General features: G+C 50.3%; 1 protein-coding gene across 1 annotated transcript in view; it reads left to right on the top strand.

Moving 5' to 3' along the window:
- Positions 1–300: 300 nt before the first annotated feature.
- The window catches only part of LOC131207948 (protein spire), a 101,965-nt gene continuing 77,592 nt past the window's right edge, over positions 301–24,673 (top strand). Inside the window, exon 1 of the mRNA XM_058200584.1 lies at positions 301–925. Coding sequence (XP_058056567.1) covers positions 301–925 — 625 coding nt within the window. The remainder of the gene's footprint in view (positions 926–24,673) is intronic.

Genomic DNA, 24,673 nt, shown 5'->3' with positions numbered 1-24,673 from the left:
GAAAATGAATTGTAAAATCGGCCCATTTTACACCATCACCCAGAAACTGGCCCCCGAAACGATGGAACCGGCAGCGATTGTGCGTCGTTCGTGCGACGATCCCCTTTGTCAACAGCCGGTGGTCATTGGTCGGTTACGTGTCCTGCAGTGGTGGATTGGCTCGGCGTTGATTGAAAAGTAACTCATTTCACGAGTCTCGAACAGTGCGTGTCAGGACGAAAAGGAAGTGACGCTAGGAAGTGAAGGAACTGCAGACGCTTGGTTATCGATCGAAAAGGACGACGACCAACGGACCGCACGATGGCGTCGGAAACGGAGGTGTCGGTACCGGCATGTCCACCACTTCCGGAGGCGGTGGCCGGCCTTCCGGTGTGTGGATTGGCGTCGAAAGCGAAATGCCTTCAACCGCCTGAAGATGCCGGTTGCGGCGACAGTGATTGTGAAAGCGGAGTAGGCGGTGTCGTCGTTACAGGCGATCGTCAACGAGTGCAGCGTGTTTCGGCCCGACGGACGGAAGCGGCCAAGGGAGGATTAGCCAACGGTAGCCGTGGTGACGCCAGTGAAGGTGCCTCGGAAAGTGTCAAGTACGCCAAGTACAACGCAAGCGGCCGCACAGGCCCGGTGTGTAGTGCAAACGGTACAGCGGTGGTCGGTCGAAGGGCAATGGTGAAGCAAGTTAATGGTGCGGGCGGAGGTGCAGGGGCCACCAGCGCTGGTAGCTCGGTATCGTTGGACGAGATCCTCCAGACGTTCAATGCTCCAATCTCCGAGGATCAGGCATGGGCGCTCATCTACCAGGCGTCCCGGATGTTTCAGATGCGCCTTCAGGATCCCGGATGCAGTTTGCGGGATCTGCGTCTTCCGCTGCTCCCCAACCAGCTGCATCTCCAAAAGGACGGCAGCTGCTTCGTGACTGCAAAGACAGGTAAGAGAAGTTTGATCTTTTTGGGGCGCATCATTTGGACACTAACATGAGGGGGATATTTTGGTAAAGAAGATTTGATGTGGTTTATCAGATATTTTTGTTGGCTACGATCCCGGTTTTACAAAACCATCACGTTTGAGACACGGAGCCCTTTGCTACGAGCATGTCCTATTCGCGTGCAACAACAAACAAGTTTGTGCATGGCCACTTTATTGTTACAGGAGTGCATAATGCACCGAGTAAGAGGACGGTAAACAATGCAAAACGAAGTATAAACCAGGAAATGTAAAATTAATGCTAAAATGTAGCAATACAATGCGGGCCCGATAGCGAACTAGTGGCATGAGCGTCAATTATGTGTAAACCTGCTGACTATGTGCAGGTTTGTTCTTTTAATGGTCCACACTAAGCGGTCGTTGAGTATCGGTTTACTTAAACACTTCAAAGGTACTTGTGTACGGGACAATTGTTGCCAGTCATTCGTCGCACCGATTAGGAGTCCGATGATTTTTGCTCAGTGACGTGAGTTTCTTCACCAACGGATGAGTTCATTTGTCAACGGTTCTTCTCCCAAACAGTCTCGGAATCAGTTGATAGTCACAAGATTTTTACGTTATCTTTTTCTCGCATGGCAATGTTGTTTGTGAGTTATTTTTCCAAAATCTTACAATTAGCTCACGCTCTTAGCTCATGAGTTCTGCGTAGAGCTTCAAGTATAAACGATTATTTACTATCATCTCGCACACTCTTATCAGCGTTTAACGACAGCGCAGCGTGATGGCAAAAATGGGGGTTTTTCAAACGATAATTGGTACTTGTGGCAGTCTCATGATCTCATCTCATGGTCAAGGCCCATTTCTGCAGTCGAACATGACCTAATCGAATACTCTTGGCATGACAGATGTGAGAATATAGCTCAAAAATCCCCAAGGCTCAAGATAGACTCCCGTCTCGCGGCCATGCCGCACTGACATTCCCAAGAGATTACAGTATGCGAAGCACTTTGCGACAGGCCGGGAAGGCATGAGGAATTGCGCAATGAATCCTTTTAGAATGTCGTTCTAGAGCCAACATTCGCTTTTATTGTGTGACCGTATGTTTTGCGTTGTAGGATGCGATTGAACGTAAATCATTTGCTCGAGCCAAAACGGGGTAGGGTTATGCCTCCGCGCCTTATGGGCTGGCCTGGCAGAGATCGATATAACTCTTCATGAACGAAAGCACAATTGTGTTGCTTCTCGGCTCTGTTAAACAGTTTATGTCGCCCACCTATGGCAGCACCTAGAACTGCGGGCAGAGTGAGATGTTTGGAAATTGGGAACGGACGCCGAGAGTCGTGATCAGGTTCTTCCTGTTCACTCTCACGAATCCATCCACTTCCGCCCACACTTGTGGGAGGGAGTTTTGGGGCGATCGAACTGAAAAGTGTTGCAGAGGAAAAGAATAGCTGCGATGCGGGGCCGAAATTCTGTTTTTTTTTTCGTCTTATGGTCGCAACCAATTTTTTAACTACTATTTGTAACGTTGCGATGGCTGCGTTTTGGGGTTTAATTTGAAAAGTGTGCACTTCCGCTTCGGAGAACTTTCGGAGGGCGATCCGGCCGGGCGCATTCTCGGGTTGATTCGGTTGCTCCGGTTTTACAGCGGCCGGAGTAAATTGAAACGATGTTGATTGCGGCCACTTGCTGTGGCTACCTTTTGGGGTGTTGAAATTGATTCCGATCGTCATTTTTCTCGGCGATGAAGAACGAACACAGAACCGCACCATATGAAGTCATTGCGGTTGCACGGATTCGATGAGTTTAAGTGGGGCTGCCAGGTGTTTTCTTGGCCACCGTTAGAATGTTTTACACTTCTTGCGCATCACTGGGTTTAGTAGCGTTCGGTAACGAGGAAAACGTCTGCGGCAACCGGGCTGTTGTGGTTGGAAGCAGCTAGCCTGGCCAAGATTTTAGATAACACTGGTCGCCGTTTGAATGCTTCCTCAATATGTTCGAAATCAGGCAGTTGGAAGAGTGGTAAATTATTAACAATTAATTCATTTCACTTCTATCTACTCCCTATGGCACTGCTGGGTGCCTTTTTTGCCAACGAGCCGGACTGACCCGTTAGGTGAAACTGTTAGAATATTACTAGAAAAAAAACGTAAACAATCTACTGTAAAAGTTTCACATAGCACGTCTTTTCCGGCTGCCACACTTTCCGGGATGTTTATAAACTGTGCCACAACACGAACCAACACTTGGGGAGAGAAACCGGTCTGCTTTAGCCACCTGTCCCTTTGCTGGACAATGTGCCAAGCTTTATTAAAGTTAGGGAGTTTTGCAACTAAAGGTAAAGGAAACTTGTTGTGAGCATGTGCTATGGAAAGACTCATCAAACACGTTTCTCGTAAGTGAAACCGAAAAGTTTTACCAACCACATGTCAGGAACGATGGTCAATTGTGGTCATCGAGATGGGCCAAACATTCAAAAAGGCCAGGGCGAACATTTGGAGTTTCTTCGAAGCCCATGGCGGGTGATAGTTTTCTACTGCAAACGAGGTGATGGTTCTTCGCTGTGAGTAGATTGTCGTCGTTTCGAGAGGAAGCGATCAATCAAGGGCCAGCTAGGTTATGGCTCAAAGTGGTTCGGACTTTTTCTTGCGACCCTCTTCTGGGTTGCAAGAGCGTACGTGATCTTCAACGATCGTCCGTAGGTCCGTGGGTACTTTCGATTGGTCTTGGGATGGGAAGCTGCGCCATCGGTACGATCGGTCATGATCGTCTTCAAGCGTGCTCCCAGATCGCCATGTTCGTCTTGGGTATTTTTCTAGCGCACTACGTGCCGTCTTCATGGTCATGGTCGTTAATAATGATCCACCGATTGATCGATCTCCAATACCTCCACCCCTGGTGTCGGTTGCACCCTTCTAGCTCACACAAGAATGGTTTCGAGAGCGTTTGGAGCCGAGGCCCTCCTTGGGAGGCCAATGCCCAGAGGTTGTCTGGCCCCGATTCCTGGGCCCGATTCTTTGATAGATTTTAAGCACGACCTAATTGGAAGGAAGTGACGTCTCATTTCTACCATTTCCTTTCTCCCTCTCTCTCTCTCCCTTTCTCGAGGCTGTTGGATGTGAGAACCCTTTTCCGTTCAGCAGAGGCGACGAAGGTTTTACGTCATTTGTGATCGTTGATCCGGTCGGGCAGAGGAAGGTCAATTATTCTTGCGGCCAGTTTCGCTGGCTGCGATGGTGAAAGTCAAACAAAACGAAATATAATGATCAGCTTCGGGTTGTTGAACATCATGTTACGTTCGTTCTTGTCCGAGCGAAGTTATTGATTTCTTTTGCGTTCCATTTTCCATGGGAAACTTTGCTCGGTCATCGGTAGATGATGGTAATCGTTGGTGTTTGTAGCCACGGTGCAGCCAACGAAATGTGGAACGATACTGTCGAACATGTTTTGAAGAAAACTCAAGATGGGTTCTGGATATAGTTTCCATTGTTAAAGACAGCCAGTTTCAGTCTCTAGAAATTCAAGAAAATATTAAATCTTGATTTGAGAGAGAGCAAAACACGCGGTTTTGTGATGTCTAACAGGTGTTATGATTCTTAGAACCGTTTCCCGTATAAAGTAACATACTGGAGACGTTGAGCGATTTCACCCGGCCTACAAAAAAATATGGTGTTGTAAGCCATCCGATGCCCGGTGAAACCAAAATATCCTCCATGGCGGGTGAGGCCTAACGTACTCACTATTCTACGTAGCACCTGTTGGTTGCCTATCAAGCACGCTTTTTTAATGCTTCGGGCGAACCACAAGCATTGTCGACACATTCCACTCCCTCCTGTTTGACGGTTATATCTGGTCGCTCATGATGCTGCGTCGAGGCGGAAGAATGGAGGAACATTTCTTACGAGTAGTTCTTTTTCTGAGAAAGTTTCATCAGCGTTACAAAAAAAAAAATCACGCATCCCAGGCGCTACCAGTGATAGGTGAGAGAAAACCAAGTGTGTTTGTTTTATGGCCGAAAAGCCAAGCCAGGGCAAGGTACTTGCTTAGCTGTACATTAATTCAGCGCTCGCCGGCTGCGCGCTCCTGGGGATGCTACATTAAAAGTTCTCATTTGAATATATGGTAATGGTGCGTCCTTAGTGCTCATCTCTTTGTTAAAATTTTCACTCGAGAATCCAACACCTTCCGGACGAGCGGAGAAACACTTGAAAAGCACTCGTCCGCGCAGCTGGCAGTCGAAAAAAATGCGTGAAAGCGCATAAAATCTTGATGGGGAAGTGTGAGAAGATTGTGCCGTCAGGCCCTCGGACATCACACGCCTTTTCATTGCGCCCTTAATTGTTAATTGTTAAGGTTGTGCCTTTTATGGTGATGGTGTCTGATTTGTCTATTTGTTTTACTACTCTTTCGACTACTCACGACCCGTTGCTGTTGACAGATTTCTCTTTGGCTTCGTTTTTTTTCTGAGATGAAAGTATGTTTTCTTAAAAAAAAACAAACTAAAATTGAGCAAGAAATCACCTTTCCGTTTTGTTCTATTTATTAAAGGTCTCTTTTTTTCGGTCGAACTACGCATTACAGAACCAGAATGTTTCACGGCCGATTCGGGCCGCATGGCACTTTTCGGGATGGCGGTGGACCCCTCGTGCGCTCGTGATTTAATGTTATGAAATGTTTCGATTTGAAATTGAAACCGTGAACAGCGGCCGCGCAGCAGTCAGTGAAAGGAAGTGGATTGTCCCAAAAATAGGAACGCGATGGGATGGTTTTCGAATTTAGGCAGCTTCACACCGAGCAGCGTCGTTGATGTGAATCGCTTCTTCCAAGCATTGCCAACAGATGCGCTCCTTACAAATGAAACCCAATATGTCTAATAAGTTTTAAAGGTTCGGGTTTGGTTTTGCTTTGGTTGTTTGCCTTCACCAAACTGTTTCAAACTTTTCTGCTCCCGAAAGAGGATGGTTCAGGCCACCTTCTTCAAGATGGAGTCAGAGAAGCTGTGGAATTTTCGCACCAAGAGGAGTGGCGCGTAAGTAGTAAAATTCCTTCGATCGAGAAGTGCATCAACTCGATGGCGTAATGATCTAAGCGGGGGGGCGCCTAGTGTTATGGTTGCAATAGGTGGCCCACACCAACCGTCGGATTTCAGACTTCGGAACCCATCAGAAGGAGCTCACCCCAGCTCACGTGGCTTTTCCCCGGCGGCCAGTTGTTGGTGTAGGCGCTGGCGGAAACTGCAAAATGAGTCACAGACACACACAACGGGCCGAGATATTGGTTTTGTGGGGGTTTGAATGTTTCTTTTTTTGCCTCTCGCGAGCTTTAAACTTTGCGATTGGGCCGGTTCGCTGCCGGAAAGTGTATGTGGTTCGAAGAGTTGCGTTACAACGGCGCCGTCTGGTTGCGTAGATGCAGTTGGCGCGTTTCTCGATGCGTGCCGTTTTTTTCACGTCGTTTTCGGCTCGGCGAAGTGTGGCAGTGAGATGAGAAAAATGCGATTATGAAATAGTTACGCATTCCTGCGCTCGTAGCGAGCATAGAGGATCAGGACGGGTGGCCTGTGCTGTTGATGGGTTGGTTGTTGCTGATGTGATGATGAGATGGAGCGTTGGAGGTTTCCTGACGCGCCGTTTCCTCATCACACGCTGATGAGTGACTTTTGGTGGGCCATTTTCTTGAATGGAGAAAACCTGTCTCTTTTCTGTCATTTCACTGTGGGCAAATTGACTCGATTCCCCAAGCTAATTGATTTTTCCCATTTTCCCACACGGTTCTTGAAAATGAGAAAAAATATGACATGCGTTCTGATTGGACTTTATCGGTTTGCCACAGCATTGTAAAACGAAGTTGTCCAAACGATGTTACCCACCTTTCGAGATCATTTCAGATTGAATGTGATCCATCCCTATGTTGCATGTCCGCTCTCAAAACAACACATATTTCGTTCTGACAAACCAGTGGCGCAGATCGTTAGGCTTACGCAACGATGCTGCTGGGCAGCGGTGCGTAAAACACACGAATAGGGCACGAATTTACGAAGTTGTTTTAAAAATAATCACTGAAGAAACTTAAACTCGCGCCTTTTCAGAAAAGCGACCGGCTTGATTGGTTTTCTAAATGCTTTTTAGATCGTTTGTCCGTTCTGCTGGGAGGCGCAAAAGTGCCGACAGTCTAAGATGTTTCCCCCTTGCGGTGGGGCCTGTAGTGCATGTTGCAGGGCACGGTCGACTGGTCGAAGAGGAAACTAAAAATATAAGATCTGCTTTCAAAATCAGCAGCTGACGATGATTAGGTGCATCGTATCGGGCCGACGGTGAGCCTTTCAACTTACCGGGACGATCAGATGGGAGGATCGATTCCTGTATCTTTCAACGACAGCCTTCATAAAAGGCTGACCCACGTTGCCGCGGAGTAGCAGAACTATTTACGAGTTTCTTAAATTTATTCTATCGCCGACTTGTCTCATGGAGCGGGCCGTAACAAGTCGGTTGACGTGCTTCGGGGAGATGTGTCGACTTTGCGCGAAACGCACGTTCACCTTTTTTCCTTTTTTTACAGCATTTTAACGAAATTTACAGTCCGAACAATGGTGGGTGTGGATTATGATGAAGCGTGCAGAGCGCGTATCAGCCGCGATTTTGATGATTTCTAACTGTTCCCGAATTGATTGGTTTTTGCCTTAAACGAGTGATGAGAAATTTGGTGATGGTTCCACCGTGTTGCGCCGTCACCTCGCCCGACCATGCGCACGCCGATCGTCGGAAGCATGTTGAATCATCATCTTCGTGACCGATATCGCATCGAATATATCGGTCAATGTTGTGAAGCGCCGAAAATCGCTGACAGTCGCACGAAGCCGCCAAAGCGGGCTGATCTCATCGGTGGCGTTGGCCGCCCAGTATCTTTGTCCAATCCGGCCCGTCATCATTATCGGACGGCCTCAGCTTTTCGGCAAACGTTTCAGTTTGGCAATTTCATTTTTCTCTGGCACGTCTTCCGCCTTTTAGTAACGGTGCCCTGATGGCATTCATATGGTATGTTGTGCATTAAAAATTCTACCGTTAGGTCGCGTTCTTCGCCACACGGCGCCATTAACGCTTGGCCGAACGAGAACGCTGGCCCGAGTGCCGAGGATCGCTTGACAAATGGTTGAATTTAAATTAGACACCACAACTATTTTGGGAATAGCTTTTGTTTGGCACTAACGTTGCAAATAAAATAAAAGTTCTGCTAAAGATCGCACACGCGAAACCACCACTTTGCTGATCGCGTGGCGTAAGCTGTTTTCCATGCGGTTTGCTGATTTGGTCCGATTGGGACCCGGTTTCATTCATGCTGATTGGCGGTTTTGGGTGACAGAGGTATAGCAAAAATGCGATCGGACGTGTTACGGATCGTGTTTCAGTTTCTTCCGCGCAGCTCATCATAAACTGTCAGCAGAAGCCGAAATCGCAACGGGCGGTATAGTGGGGCCGATTATTCGCTGCGGGGTTCGCGTTTTGGTTTCGTTTTGCCGCAGAACGTGGCCCAATGTTTTGTTTGTCTCGTTTCTACATGCCGTCACGTCACCGTTTTCCTTAGCGACATTTGGATCGAGTTATTAATGTGGTTGGCTTTCTCTATCAGCTTTGTGGACCTTCATCTCGCGTGATCTTTCGCCCGATTCCGGTACCTGCGTCTCCGATTATGAATGAAATTGGCGAATAAACGGTTCACGCTATGAGTCCAGCCCAGTGTACGGAAGAAACTGCGTAAGAAACCGGATTCACTACGGTACCTACGGCGGCGGCCGTGTTTGAGTGTGGTTCGTTCGCATATGACGGGGCACATTCCGGAGCACAAACATTTGATTCCGTTCTTCGATACCCGGACTTCTATGCTCGGACCACAATTTGCGTCCACCGACTCTCGGATGACGGATTAGGTCAAAATCTACCGGATCGACGGGCTGGCGGACCGACGGGCTAGTACACGTGGCACGGGGCAAAATTGGCCCACAGATGGCTTCGAAGTGGCGGCGTCCTCTTAAAACGTGTTGCGGCTACTGCGGCGGGTCCCGTAATCGGTGACCCATTTCCGAAACTAAGCGAACTAATGGAGGTAAGGCTTGGATGCCTCTCCCTCCCCGAAAAGGCTCCCCTGGCTGTGGTCTGTGTTTTCCAAACTGCACACAAAAAGTGTTGAAGCGATCCGCTAGATTGACGGCCGACGGCGAGAACAGAAGTTGCTCCAATTTTCGAACGCTTGCTTTGCGCTCCTGTTCCGAAGTGGCGGCGTCTTCCGACGGCACATCCCTTCGTCTTAGCGGCTTTTCGAGGAAGGTGTTTTAAATTCGTCTTTTCCGCAAGGCCCGAATTTCCTGCCAAGCCAGGCGGACAACCGGCAACAGCTGCCTGCCGAACCAAGTTACTTGCAAATAGTGTTGTTTGCGGTCGATTTGGGTGTTATGAGGGAAGCTCGGAGAGCATAATTACGCCAGGGGAGGGCTGGCTTAAGATGGGGGCCAAACGGGGTATTAAAAGTAAATCGACTTCGATCCAATTCGATTCGGCGGCTAATCGATCGAATTCGGCACGGTTGACGTTCGTTTTCGAGCCGTTTTAATATCGGCTAAGCGGAACTGGCGGAAGTGGTTGTAAAGAGTACCTGCTGCTGCTGCTGCAACTGGTCACCGAACAAAAAAGGGTTGCTGCAGGAACGGTTGATTTTGGGGGAAATTGGACCACTTTGCGGTGGATAGGCGAAGAGTGCGCTCGAACGTACGGTAAATTGATCCGTTGGTTGACGATGAAATCCTAACTGGACATATGCTCCCTGCTGAGGGGGGACGCAAAAGTCCCCAGCGGGAGGTTTGACAATTTTCGAAGGTTGGTCCGCATGGAAACGGCGTTTCGTGTCGGCTAATTACATAAAATGGACCAGGCATGGACGATTTGCGATCTATCATATGATCACGTTCCTAATCAACCCGGAATCGGAAGCTGCCCCTAGCAAACACGAAAATTAAGATTAAGCCCAAAGAATCTTCGCTGTTATCTGGTCTGCTCGTTAATCAATCTCAGCATTATCTTTCTGGCTCTAATTGAGTGATCTTTGATTGTTCCACATTAAATTAGAGACGATTGTTCCATTCACTTGGCGAAGATGTTGGAGTGATGAACGATGGAACATTATGTGGAGGACAGCATTTTTTTCAATTTTTGTGCAACCTGTCATGCATCGCCTGTCTTGCGCCTTTGTCCTCGGTTACCAACCTGCCTTGGAAGACAAAAACAGAAATCCTAGGCTTAGCAACAGCCAGACCTAGCGGAGCCGTCTGCTTTCCTTCGCATTCAATCCACCGGAATGATGGAACACACGGTGCAAATACTTATGCAATTTTCCACCTTCTTGAACCGGTAAACGATCGGTTTAGTTGCGCATCGTCGTCCTCTTAGCCGCCGTCGTCGTCGTCGCACTGCAGCCGCGAGGTCTTTGTTTGCGGAAAGGCGGAAAGAACGTACGACCTAGTCTCTCCGGGAGTTCATCCGATGCAGAGCTAGCCAACGGTAACGCTGGCAGGGGGAAAAAACCAGCAAACAAATTGTTTCACTTAAGTAACTTGCTGCCGTCGTTGCCTTGTGTTTTTACCCCGTTATGTTGTGCAGACGGGTGGCACGGAATGAATGAATGGATGTTTGTGATCTTTAAGCTAGCTTCCAAAGATGCACCGATCGGGTTGACGTGGGCTGTGGGTGAGTAAGCCGTTTGTTTGAATATCTTCACCGCAATTGTACGATGCGATGGCAGCGATGCACGCCGTGGGCCTCTGGAAGATCTCCTTCGGCCCGACAGGTGCTGTGATCGTACGATAAGAACCGAAACTGGACAAAGAGTTAAAGCCACGGGCGGAAAGGTTATGCAAACGTGAAATTGTGCAATTGTTTTGTGTAGCTGTTGATTGCGCAGTCGGTGGTTGCAACTTTCGCAGTGTTGTTACGGTTCGCGAGAACTGCATGCCCAGCTACCTCGTAGGTCTAGCTGTTGAAGAGCCAAAAGTTAATTGGTTCAGAATTGAAGAAATGGGCTATTAAATTCTAACCTTCGTTTCGGTGTCCTTGAAATACGATCTGCTATCGACCACCCCCACGCGAACGTTAATTGATGATAATGTGTGTTGAGTGGCGAATTCTGAGACTGTTGGTGTTGGCCCATGAGACCGGGGCATGCAGTATTTAATGTCCCCCTGTGTTTTTGAACTACGTCAGAGCTTGGGCGTATAAATTTGGGAAATCTTAACATGCGTAAGAACCATCAGTTAAGTAGTTTCTCCAGTTGCGGGAAACCGCGATCAGTTGCCGATCGTCGGACGCAACGACACCTGCTCGACAGTGAAATGGAAATGAGTACGTTAGTCATGCAAATTGTACTGCTCAATTGCTCTGACATACGTCGAACGGACGCGCCATGGTCAAGGTCGGTGCCCTCAATAAAGCGTTCCGCATGCGGCGTCCGTTCCCCACGCGGAGCGTAAATTATGTTGCGTTCCCTTCCCCTCAACGTGGCGTGGCAAGTTCCTGGCAGCTTACGACGGGCTTAGCTCTCCCGGATTGTGTGTGATGCGCTGCATAAATTGTGCTCAGAACAGCGAAGGGCAAAAGGGCAACAACTGGCCAAGAACAATGGCGAGTGCTAATTAGAGCTTTCACACCCCACGTCGCCTCGTCGGGTGTGGGAATGTCCACAGCATTAGTTTTTGCTCTCCTTTTCGTGGTTCTTGTCAGAGTGACAAGCGTTTTAGAGGCACTTGCCCAGAGTCGGCGAGGATCGAGTGGCATAGATGGTCTAATTGGTGGAGCCCTTGAAAAGGGTGGAGTATCTAGATCGCGGCACCAGCACTTACCACCGCCGGCAGATGTGTAGCTCAGATCGTGCTAAATCGTCCCCCTCGCTAATGAGGTTCGCTATAAAACTGGGCGGGTGGCGCAAAGCGCTGCTTAGCCAATGCCCAAGAAGCCCAAGAAGGCTGGCCGGGTATCAGCGTTTCCAGATCTTCGAATGGGTTGTGTGAAAACTTGGTTCCATTCGGTTTCAGACGGGATTTAAAATTCTTCCTCCCGGTGATTTTTAGGGAACGTAGCGTGTTTCACCCTATTTTTCTCGCCTCAAAGTGTTTGATCGAATCTTCATTCCCGTTCCAATCGCCGAGCTGATCTTTAACGGATCTTGCGTCTCGTGCTCTGAAGCACCCATCTTCGTGACACTTTCCTTCGGAGGGTCTAAATTTGGGCCACCCGGGAATGACAGAACGGGGATCAGCTCCGTTTTCCCACGCCAAGCCCACAGCACCGGAACCCCCGGTCTGCAATTTCATTGTTTCATTGGTATTATTTAATTGCTGGCCCCATACGATGTCCGGTGCCTAGCCAGTTTGCTTGTCCGGTTGTTGAAGGGTGAAGGTTTCGAAAGAGGATCGTAATTTTTTCTTGTCCCGGTCTGCTGTTCGCGCCCCCGGGACCTGCGAGCGATGGCTCGCATCTGGCTGCTTCCGGTAGATTTTGCACGATGTTTGTTTAGTTTACAGAAGAGTCCGGGTCCGGCGTCTTCCGGCGAGCGTGGGCCAACGTAACATCTTCGATGGTTCGTGCCAGGCTTAGTGTGTGATGGGAACGTGTGAGAAACGCTAAACGGCGGGCGGTCTACACGCGCGTCGCTGGTTTTGCAAGCGAGTTGGCGGATTTTCGGTTCAAGCAACTTCAAGTGACCGGCTCGAAGGTGAACGAAAGCGTTTGACCGTAGAGAGACTTCGTTTCGATTCGGCAGCCCACCCGGCTAATGCATGACGGGGGAGGTTTTAGCTTTATGATATCAATTAATTTACAACCCTGAGTTGTGCTGGGTATGCTTTAAGTCAGGGGATGAAAAAAAAGCAAAATAATCGCGCAATCTGTACATCCCACCGGAGGCCTCGTTGGTGGCCTTTGATGGCCGCATGGCTGTCTTTAGCGCGATGTCATCAAACGGACGATTTGCGCGAAACATCAAACGGGCAGAAACGGGCTAGAAGACACTAGCACTTAATGGCTACCAAATCATGGACTTGGTGATCTATTTGTGCGCTTTTTATGTGAACCGCTTTTTCGATTCACGCGTGTGCCGTCGACTTGAGGTGCCGATTCCCATAAGGTCCCCGATCGAGAAGGCTACCCACCGCCGGGGGGCGCACTGGAAAGCCTTCGATAGTTGACACAAAACCCAAGGGAACACTTCTGCCACGCTCGGGGAACTTTCTACATTTGCCTACCTTTCGGCGCCCGGTGTCCCGTGGGGCCGTTTTTCTTTTTCGCCTTTTCCACCAAAGCGCAGCGCTCCGTCGCATGACTGCATTTTGGTGTGATTGGGGTGTGTGGTACGTTAATTAACTAGCCGATAGTAAGCCGCACAGCCAGACGGGGGACATACAAAGAGAAGTGAAAAGGGAGCGTGCGCTTGCTGGGGGTGGTTGCCGTTTTCACGGCGCGCTGGGTGGCTCTCCGGTGGGTGCGGGGGGCATGGGACGGATTTTTATCCCATTTCCAGCTGACACCAAAAACACCCATGAAATTCATCTGCCGCGTGCTCTCGCAGGGTGATGGCCGACATGACGTTGATGAGGTTTTTCGTTTTTTTAATGTCGACTAACACACACGCAGCCCTCGGCTGAGAATGGGACGCTGAAAGTGGGTGTTCATGCCTGTGGCATGCCCGGGATGATAGTGGGTGATCGCTCGTCATCGCGCGCTGATTAGAAGCGTCATGTTGTCGCCGAATGAGCAGCGCGCGCCCATACGGTTTTCAATTCAGGCCAGAGGGCCGCCTTGTTGTTGGTGTCGGGGTCCGCGGTGGATAGTGAAAGGCTTTCACTTTGTGCGCCGCCGCCGCTTTTCTCATGCTTCCGACGCATCCGAGGTGGCGTCATCCATTTTGTCTAAATATCTTCGATCCCATTCGTCCGCGAGGGACGACCGAAGATTGACCGGCTTGATCCACTTTTTATCCGTTTCGGTCGACAGTTTTCTCAGGTTTTTCTCGAACCACTTTCGCTCGAAAGGTCAAAGGGATTAGATGGGCTCTGGTATAGAGTCATAATGAACGCATTCTTTTCTAATGACGAATACGAAGTGCTGCACCAAGCAAAGGGGGGCATTAGAACGAGATTATGTTAATTCTATGCTGTGCCTTTTCAACCTTTCACTTCGATCAAGGCTGTGGCCTTGAGCAACAAAAATCGCATTCAATTTTTCAACCCTAACGAGCGTCTCCAGCAAACGGCGAATCTCGGGACCTCGTAGCCGTTGGCATCGTGCAGTGAAATTTATTTCCAAATATTATCTCCCGAGCGACCGGTGACCGATGTTGCCCACCGGCAGCGAAGCCGCCACCGCCACCACCGCACAGCATTAGCAGTTGTCATGTTGGAGTTGATTTTTTATGCTTTCGAATTAATTAGAAATGTCATTAGGCAATTGTTTCGCTTTTCACCGGTGCCGGTGGAAAGTACGAAGGGGCTGCTTTTTGTAGGACTCGTTTTTTTGCGTTGGCGACGATGTTGCTGCTGTTGTTGTGGTTGTTGGTTGACCGCACGAACAGCGCAGGGCGCGTTTTTCGGTTGCGGTGGCTTTCTGTTCTCCCCCACCACTTGTCGGCTCCCTTTGTGGGGGGTGCGTAGCGTTTTCTTATAAATTACAAATTTTCCACCATCACTTTTCCGACGATTTCGGCCACACGCAACGCAACACGCCGGCCTTGCGTGGGTTCGTGGCGGCTGCGCGGGCTGGAAAAAAGTTTTCATTTTCATTGTCGACGACGGCGCACTGATTAGTGACATCTAAGGGGTGTTGGCGGCCGGAATCATGCTGCGCCCGGCGCTCATGTTGCTGTCTGCCTGTGCTGGCTGTGACTAATGATGCGTCCGCGGGGTGCAATTTTTCTCCCTCGATTTTTGTTTGATCTGCAACATGGTTTTTCACTTTTCTCGCGCCAGGAAAAAACAATTGGACCGTCGGCTGACACTGCTGCGGGAAGGAAGGAATTTTGACAAAACAAAACACAAAACTAAAACACTAAACCGAGGGCTTTGGTGGGCGGCTTGCGGTTGGTTACTTTCGCTTTCGGTGGCGTGGCGTTAGGCTGTGGAGGCGTTAGGTTCGGAAATTAATTTTTCTCAACACCCAGTGTTCCCTTTGCAAGGCTAGTAGTTTTCCGATCGTTATATTTTATGACGGTAACCGTCGGGTGGACATTTCCAGATCTCGCCGACGGGGCGTGTTTTCTGTGAGGCCCGTGCCTGAAACATGAATTAAAAGTTATGGACTGTTTGTGTTGACTGGGAGGCGCCTAGTTTTGTTGTCATTTTTCCGTTCTCCAGTCCCGGAACTGCCGGAAATATGAAGATAATCGTTATTAATATTTTCACATTGTTTTCCCGACTTTCGGGGGCCCACGATGCGCATCGTAATCCGTTAGTCTGGCGGCAGGGTGGTTTTAATATTAATAGTACAACAAAGTGAAGCGATTCCGACAACCATTTCGGTGCATTTGTCATGCTAATCGGTCTCTAGGGTTCGAAGAATGTTATGTAGCACAGCTAGAGCTGTTTCAGTACGGTTGCGGATTATTTGCAATCGACAAAGAAATGATATAAAGATTTACGAAATAAAGTGGTAAAGAAAATCGTTCTGAACAATTGACCTGTGCCCAATATTTAATAAATCAAAAGACGGGGACGTATCTCATGGGAACTAATCTCAGGCACAAGCGCACAATGTTTACAGCGGATTGTTCTAAAAGGAACGACATCCCTTTCATGAAACAAAAACTGTTCCTTATTTTTCCAACACAACTCCGCGAGTCAATGACCAGCTCGTTTTGGGGCCCAACGCCAGAACGGAAATCATTCGCATCGCGCGCCGGGCCTAGGAAATGGATTTTCCGGCTCACGTGGAAGATTAATGCCGGTGGCAAGTGTGGTGGGCCCGTGTGGGGAAATGCCACTAACTATTGTGGGGGGGTGGCACTCCAGCCAACACATGTCTACCGTCGTCTGGGGTCGAAAAGGGGTGACCGAAGCCAGTCCGGTGAATAATTACGCGTTTCCCGGTCCGGTTCGCTTTGGTTCTTTTGTGTCTGGCTTTAAATTGCTGCTTCATGCATGGGGCCCAATTAATCTGTGCTGCAGAGCCCACGGGAACGTCACACAGTGTTTCTTGTTAAAAAATTTCCAAAACTTTTGTTGGTAAGCCGCCCCCTGAAGAAGGAAATATTTATTCCTCGAATCGTGCCAAATCGTTTTGATTTACTACGGTCAAGTTCATTGAAAAGCCGGGTCCCTGGGTTGAAAGGGGATCTGCTTTCTTTTTTATTGGCCATAGTTGCAGCAGAAACAGCAGAACCCATTCGGAGTGCATTTCCTGTGGGTCGCGTTCCGGTGGCCTCGGTTTAAGGCCCAGCGAAGCGAAACGCTGTAAATGCGTGTCCCCCCAACAGGGCTCTCCCCCTATCAGGCGGCTTTTTCGTTCTGTACGGGGGGTCGCAGTGACGGGCACATTTCGACGCCGGTCGGCACCGCCCTGTGACCGCCGACTAGACTATTGTGCGTCGTTGTGGCATGTCAATTTTTTCCGTAGGTCGTGAATTTGGCCCTGCCGTCCTGTGCACAACACATCCCCGGCACGTCAGACCCGGCCCATGATTGTGCTGGGCCGTGGCACCACTCCTTCGGGAGGGCTGTGCCGGTTTCGCAATGTCTGCTGATGTTCCTGTGACCTGTGCGATTACCATATGTTCTGAATACTTCCCCCGTGGCAGCACCTGCACAGGGTGGGACCGGTTCTCGGTGGATGGGAAAAGGAATGCTCAGAATGCTGCTCCCGCGCTGGACCTGGACCGGGAAACGGGTTCTTCCGTAGCGTTCGCATCTCTGATCGGGTTCTACGTTCGGTGCGGTGCAGAGTGCTAAAGTAAACAATAAAAAAACTCATGCGTATGCGCTGGAAAATCCCGTTTATAGGGTGGTGCCAAAACGAAATAGTGCGCATGCAAAAGCCGCGCCGCAGCACCTGAGCTGGCCCGAGTGAACCGGGTTTAAATACCATCCCCGAGTCGTCCCCGCCGCGTTGGTCTCTTCTGCCACATCCGCAGCGTGTATCGCAAGCGCCGGGAACCCTTAATTCCGGTTACGGTGAAGTAGATAACCTCGGCCGTGTCCAAGACACGGTTCATTTTGTTTTGCACGACGCCGTGGGTTCTTCCTTTCATTTTCCCGGCTATCCAGGCGCCCCGGCTTCTGGTCGGGGCCGACGGGAAGTTTATGAGTGTTTTTTTCCCCTGCGGTCGCTGCAAGTAACGGAGCATGATGGTATGCTGTTCCTGGTGCGGCCGGTGCGTGATAGTGACCGGAATAGCCCGTGCCCGAGGTATGCGCCGATAGTACCACACGTGGCAAAGTGTTGCGTAATCGGATGGTTTGTACCGTGTTGATCGTCAGGTTTTGATCGTGCGTTAAAGAAGGTTGCTACAGCATAGCACATTGCATAATTGGATTTATCAGTTTTCAAAGCGGAAGAGAGGAAGAGTTTATTTACCAAACTGAGTCTGCAGTGAGTGGGTCATTTTTATAATTCTTACTTCTGTGGCCAAAACATATCCGTGATCATAATTCTATACATACATCACACAACTGTCCTCATCTAGATTTGTTACCATTTCGAAAACGGTTTGAGGAGATCTGTTTTGGCATGATGCCAAGTCACGATGATCGTGAAATGATCATGAAATCACAAACTGATCAAAATCTTCTTCTTGATGCAAGAACGAAGAATTGTTTCACCACAAATCTGGTCTTTTTTATGCATAAAATTACCTGGATACTTGAACAGTATTTTTTGTTGACAGTTTGACCGTTTTAGAAGGAATTCGTGATGCACCACACCATGATAATCAATGGAAGCTGTTTCCTATCATTTTTTGGCCACAGTAGAATAATATTGCAAATGAAGCAACATAAAACGAATCACGCTGGGTACCAAAAAAGCGTTGATCCTAAATAAAAGCATGTTTTATTATTATGACCCACAGCCTTCCAAGCCTTACGCGCATGGCAGGAAAAAAGTGGATCCAAATGAACACTCGTCTTTCGGAAGCGGAGCTTAGCGTTAATCGCGCATTTTCGGTCGTTTAATTTCGCATTTGCGTGTTTTGCTACGTGAACGGTGGGAGGAATCGCATCGGGCTGTGTTTTAAGTTCCACCTTTTTTTGTTTTCCTCTGGTCTGCGCATTAGTTCGTGGCGATAGAAAGTGAACCCGGCAGCCGCCCGGGCCGTGTAATGCTGCGAATTTTTAACGATCAACCAGCAACGGGCATTGCAAACTCGCCGAAACCAGACAACAAAAAAATACTACCTTCTTGGCAGTTTCTACTGCTAATTACCTCTTCTGGTGGTGTCCCGCTCTCGTGCGGGACAACGCACACGCGAGGAGGGTTTTTGCTTTGGCCACAGCCCGTCCTGGAACCATAAGGTGCTCGCCCTGCTCAAGCTCAAGTTTCTCTTACAACCAAATTTGTTTTTATGCGAAAGAAGCTGTCCGCACTCAGTTCAAGAGCGCCCCCATGCCTTCATGGGAGTGATTTGTTGCGCCAGCGCCAAACTTTTTAGAGGACCGCCGACGGGGCAGGATCGTTCCCACCGGAGCTCGCAACGGACGGGGGGAGATGCTGCGAAAATTGGAGCGAACTGCGGCGCGCGCACAATACTGTCCACCTCGAAGGGGGGCTCGAAGCAGGTCGTCCGGACGCCACGCACACCTGCCACCGATCCGATCCGATCTGTTACCAGCTCTTCAGCACCGGACTTTCAATCAGATTAGTTCAATCGGCGGCAATCCCCGGGCACACGGCGTAGACGTGAAGGTAACGACGACGTCTTTAATTGACTTTCCCCACGGTCGGTCTCCGCCGTTCGCCATTTTCGTGGCGAAAGGTTCGGCGGTGGCTCGAACCGGGGCAGTTCCTCGGGGAGGCCGCGTTAATTACTGCCGCACTCGGCGGGGTGTCATCGTGCGTCAAAAGAGCTCAAGAAAATGCCGAAAACTTACCGACCCGGAAGCTGCCGCCGTCCGGGTTGGCGAGGTGAACGGCGGACGCTCGGAAGGAAGTAAATAAAATGGTTCACCCGCGAAGATCGTGGCACTCGCGGTCTCTGCCCCGAAAGTCCGTTTGACCGTTCGTCGATCGGAAGAAAGCGGTGGCTTCCTGTTGCAGACGCGCCAGGGAGAGTCCGAGCCAGTGAGTGAGAGTGGGCCACGTGGCTCACTGCGGTCCGTTGCGGGCCGAGACCAATTTATCAAATCAATGTCCGGTGTGGATGCTAAATATGGCCGCCTGCATGTGACGCAGCATGACAGATGACAAGACCATTCGAGGTCGAGGACACCGCAACCGGTGCGACTCTGCCACCAGTTTTACGCCGGTCCATGTGCCCGGCTAAGTCTCACCGCCCGAAGGCACCGGGAGAAGCGATGCCGGTGCAACTGCATTTGCATTCATCCAACTGACCCACCGACCACTCGCCCCGAGCCTGATCGTGAAGGTCCGGCAAACCGCAAACTCGGGGACCTGATTTATGTGGTGTGTGTGGTGGTGGTGACGTCTGTTGACGATCGCTTGCAGATTGTATCGATGATCGATAAGACCTCGATGTCCCCCCCCCGAGGCTCGGCGGATCTTCCCTACCGGAATGGGACTTGTTTGCATTCTGTGGATCAGTGAAGCGTGTAATGATCGTTGGATAGCCCACGGGGCCACGGGACTTTGGAAGAGGAGGACACGCATGTCCACCTTCAGCGTCTAGATCGTATCTGACCGTTGGTGGCATGTTAGCTGTCATCGGGGGCCGAGGTGTTTCCATCGCTAGTTCCCGTCCGGGCGATCTGCCTTTCGTGTCTGCTTCTCGCGGTTGAGCCCAGTCGAGGTCCCAGTCGTTGCTCCAATTCGGTAGCCATGATCGAACAAGATCTTGTTTTCGTTTGATCTGAGCGTTGACATCTTGATAGGGCCGACGCCTCGGGTTGACCGGTTTCGTAGCGCAGAGTCGGATCTGGCGAGCCAGATCACGGGAAGATGATCGTTTCGTGACAAAGTTAATTAAATTGCTGCCCATTTTCCGACGCAACGACGTCAGAGTGGGCCGTTTCGTAAGAGACTGAACTTTTGGTCGTTGGGCTAATCGTGTTTTAATATCTGAATGAAATCTGTCATCCGATTGTTGTTGATTGCTGTTAACAGCAGCTTGCGTAAGTGTGGCATTTTGATTGGGCATCGGCCAAGGGGAGTTTGCTTTAATTTTCATTCACAGTTTCCTAGGCCATTCAGGCCATTATGTTGACATTCAGGAACTCCCCGTTGAAGCTTTTTTTTTGTGTGATGAAAATTGGGCAAAAGCTTTTAGCAATCGTCGCGACTAACCACTCAATTACTGCTTCACTACCAGAAGCCTTGTCGTGAACTATTTTGTTCCTCCAATCGCGCTTCCTCCTGGAGCCACCAAAGACGGGGCCCTGCTCAAGATCGAGCCATCGATCACGGGCCATTCGGCGAGTGTCGTAATATTTTTGGCTAAGCTAAAAGCATCGGCACTCGTGACGGCCATAAATAACGGCTCTCGGCTTGCCGGAAACCCACCACTCTGGCTGTCCACTCTGCGGTATCTGCTCGAACAGGTGGGATTTTTCGAGCGTTATAAAACAGAAGCTTCTCGTCACGCTTGGCGCTTGGTTCTGGTATTAAAATCAACTTTTAAGCCCCCCGTGGCCCCATTGCGAATGGAGCATTTTTGCATTCGAAATGCGGTGGCCGGTCTCGAATTTTATCACACTGCTCAGGCACATGGGGCCCCCGCTCCGGCCACGGCCCCGTGCGTCACGGATCCGTGCGTGCGAATGTTGCAAATATTTATTTCTGATGCATTGTTTCACTTTCCGCCGGGCGACTTGTGTGGTGGTCTTTTATGGCGATTTTTGGTAAAATTTGGAATCGTTTTTATCGTGTGCACAATTTGCGACACCGAAAAAAGTGCAGCGAGGCGCGAAATTAATGCAAACTTGGGTTCGGTTCTCTCTCTCTCTCGCTCTCTGGTGGAAGTGTGCCGTTGGGGTGCTGTTTCCTGTAAGGGGGTCTAAAAACCGCATGTTGATGTTGCGTTGCGTTGTCGAACATAGCGATGCGTGTTACTTTGTTGTGCGCCGTACAGCAACTCCGCCGGCTCCGGGGCTCATCTTTGCGATCGATCGTGATCCTCGAGGGAGTGCGTGCGGCTGCGTGCACACGTAAATGAAACGCGCGCGCCGGCAAGTGCACTTGAGCCGCGCCGGGAGATGCGCCGCAGATTCGGGATGGTGGCGGCCACCGTTAAGTGGCCACTTAGTTAACGACCGACGATCGTGACTTGCGCACGGTCGGTTCCACTCCTTCCGCTGGTTTGGGTTTTGTTTTGGTTCTCTCCACTTCTCGTTACGCGTTTATCGCCCGGATATCGGAACGTGAGTGTCACGACGAGCGCACGGGCGCACTTGAAAGTGAGACGACCGGCAGGGAGGATGGGAAGGCTAAACAAACCCGACCCCCCGACCGAAGAAAGGGATCCCAGCGCGGGGGGGGCGTTGGTTTGGAGAATGGAAAACCAATGATTCCGTGGCCGATTTCTCGGCACCGGCCAGGGTACCTGTGGCCCGGTCGTGGCTGAAGTGGAGCTTAGAATAAACAATAAACAGAAATCAGGAATCGGTGGGGGGTGCGTACCACTCTCGCGAGGCGGGGGCGTCGTGATTGATGAGGTGCTTTCACTTGGCGTACGAACGAAAACAGAAAACCCTCACGGAACCAAACGCCTGGACTCTGGTGAGTCGTGACTCGCTGCTTAGAACGCACGCCGGTCGGACACATCTCGCCCATTAAATTATGGTCACGATAATTAAAGACCATTCCCGAAAACAGGTGGATTATGGGGCTCCGGGGGAGAGAGCAAAACGTGTGTGAGAGAGAGAGAGGAAGAAGGGGCATCCCTTTTCCAGCGTCAAAACATTCGAGCTCTTTTCAAGGTCAGGCCGCGCGACGAGGAAATGGTTCGGTTTTCCGCATTCGGAAGCAACTCGGCACCACCGGACATGCGCCGTGGACGACGGATTTCCCCTTTTTCTCTACCAATGCACCGGACGTAGGCGATTGACGGCAGCATGACGTGCAGTTTGGAAGCGAACAATGACGTCATATCGTGGGTGACACCACTACATTCGACCGAGGTCCGTTGCGAACGGGGTTCCGTATCGATTTTCCACTCGAATGTTCCGACTTCTACTCCGTTGGCCACAGGTTCGTGGCGGTGACGCGATTAGGGACCGCTCCACGTAATGGTCGAGGTCGTCTTATGCGCGTGGAGCCGGCCACAGCCCAAGCCTCGAGGTTAACGCTCGGCATTGGAACGGGACAACCCCTTTGTGCAAATCGATTGACCAGCAGGCGGCGGAGTCCTTGGGAGCTGCTAAACCCCATCGGCTCCGTCCACGCAGCAACTGGGAAGGAAATGGACCAATTTTGGCGTGTCGCGATTGGCAAACTGGCGGACCGCGTCATGGTTCGCCGGTGATGTTGTTGGTACTGTTTAATCGGATTAGATTTGAAACTCATTCGCGACCCGATTCGTTAGTGAGTGAGGTCTTGGTTTGCGCCACCCGTCTGTTGGTGGATTTGTTGTAAATCGCTCAATTAGAAGGCGTAAATCGAGCAAATAAATTATTCTTCAATCAACACGTTCGGTTGATTGGTGTAAAAAAGTGGCTGGATAATTGCTATGCAGTAAATGGAAATAATTCTATTTTTTTTGTGGATTTTTACAAACAATTCTGTTTAATTGGTTTCATTTTGAGAAACTAATTCGTCACGAGCAGGCACCAAAACAATAGCGTAATCAACGAGGAACCTCATCGAGCGATACTTGCGCAAGCAGCTCCTGTTTCGCTTAATTCACACACGCCGTCAGCGATGTGGATTGTGGAGCAGACCCCGGGGATGCCACATTAACCGAGAAACACGCACGATGATGTTTTATGCACCCAAGCAAATAAAGTCACGGGAACAGAGCGGTGGCGGTTGCCCCCTGGGGCACACTCGGAGGGTGAACATCATAATTATGGGCCAAGTAGATGCATAACAAATGCGTGCCGTTTCGTCTTTCTCCTGCGGCCGTCTTTCGTGTATCGGTCGGTGCTGATGTCTTTGGGTTGCCCCTGGGATTAGCATATTTCCTCCTTTCGCTCGTCGAAAATGTACATTTTCCGTTCTTCGGCGGGAAAACTGCGTAGCGCGTTGCGATGCCATCGCTCCCTTTCCAGTGAGCTGTGGATCAATAATGAATTATGCACAGCTTTCGCCTTGTGAAGCACCGGCACCAGCTTATGTCACGCGGGGAAAACTATGCACCCCGAAGCGTGTGGGATGCAGCTGCTGACGGGTGAAGTTCTCTTTCGATCGCCGCCCCCATTAACCCATTCTCATTACGCGGTGCACAGGTCACCGTAATGGGGCGCAGATCGCAAGTGAGATCATCTGGAATTGAGTCTACCGTCTGCCATTACGGCAAAAGGGAAACCGTGGAATCTGAAACATTTCCCGTGCGGAGGACGGTATTTATGTTATTGGAACAACGCCCTATCAAGCAACCAGTTGATTAGCGGCACTCATGGACCTGTGAACCCCAACTCTGTACCTTGCTTTGACATTTGCTTGGGCAATGGGCGGATTTTAGTGACGTATGTCAGTTCTGATTGAATGCAACGGTATTCAAAAGACCACGGTCTACGGCAAGTGTGTGACACAGGATGCCACGCTCCAGCGGGGCTCCCGGGGCCCGGTACTCTATGCGCGAAGAATTCCGCGCGAAGTGCCTTCTTCTGGTGACGCACCTTGCTTTGACCCACCATCAGACACCCCCAATCGATTAGCTGAAGTAGTAGAAGCTTGATTGGAAGGGCTCCACCTAGCTCGACTGGCGAATAGGAGAGGAAGTGGCGGCATAGCGTTTCCTAGAACAATGCAATTGTCTCGATGACGGTAATTAAATCCCCGCAGACTAAGACTCCAGCCGATGTCACCTGATGGAACGGTTCGTGAGGCCCTTTTTCAATTACCTACTCCAGTGTGGCTCAGCGGCCCAACCCGAGTCATCGGGAAGACCGGGTCTGCCACGCTTCCGATAGCACTCCACCGATCGGGTTGTCTATTGCGTCAGCGGCCCTCCAATCGCCCGCCGCCGGCCAGCTTAACGCTCTCGAGGTTGAGGTTAGAATCTAGGTTAGTGTAAACACTGTGTCTCCCCCCGACTGTGTGCGGTTCGATCGTAATCGATCGACCGAAGGGGCAATTCCAATCCGGAGAGTGTCGGCCAACAGACCCGCAGGGGGGGAGAACCGGCACGCTAATCGTTTCGCGGGGTTGTGCCCGGCCGCGTGTCTTGGATAGGCGAGGCCAAGGTTTTTCGAAAATCTCACTGATGCGCGAAGGTCCCTTTCGCAAAGATGGATGGCTTACTACGCCCCCTGAAAGCCCATCGTTTAGAAATGCTGTTGAAGTTGAGCGATTTCCGCTGGCGGTTATTATGGCCGATGGCGGCAGGTTTTTACAACCAACCACCGATATCGGTGTTTATGTTCGTGTGCATCGACCACGTGGCAGTTGCAAACTGG

This window comes from Anopheles bellator, chromosome 2 (assembly GCF_943735745.2).
Source record: "Anopheles bellator chromosome 2, idAnoBellAS_SP24_06.2, whole genome shotgun sequence".
NCBI classification, from domain to species: domain Eukaryota; kingdom Metazoa; phylum Arthropoda; class Insecta; order Diptera; family Culicidae; genus Anopheles; species Anopheles bellator.
Note: the sequence above shows the minus strand (reverse complement) of the source record. Positions and strands in the feature narration are given on the sequence as shown.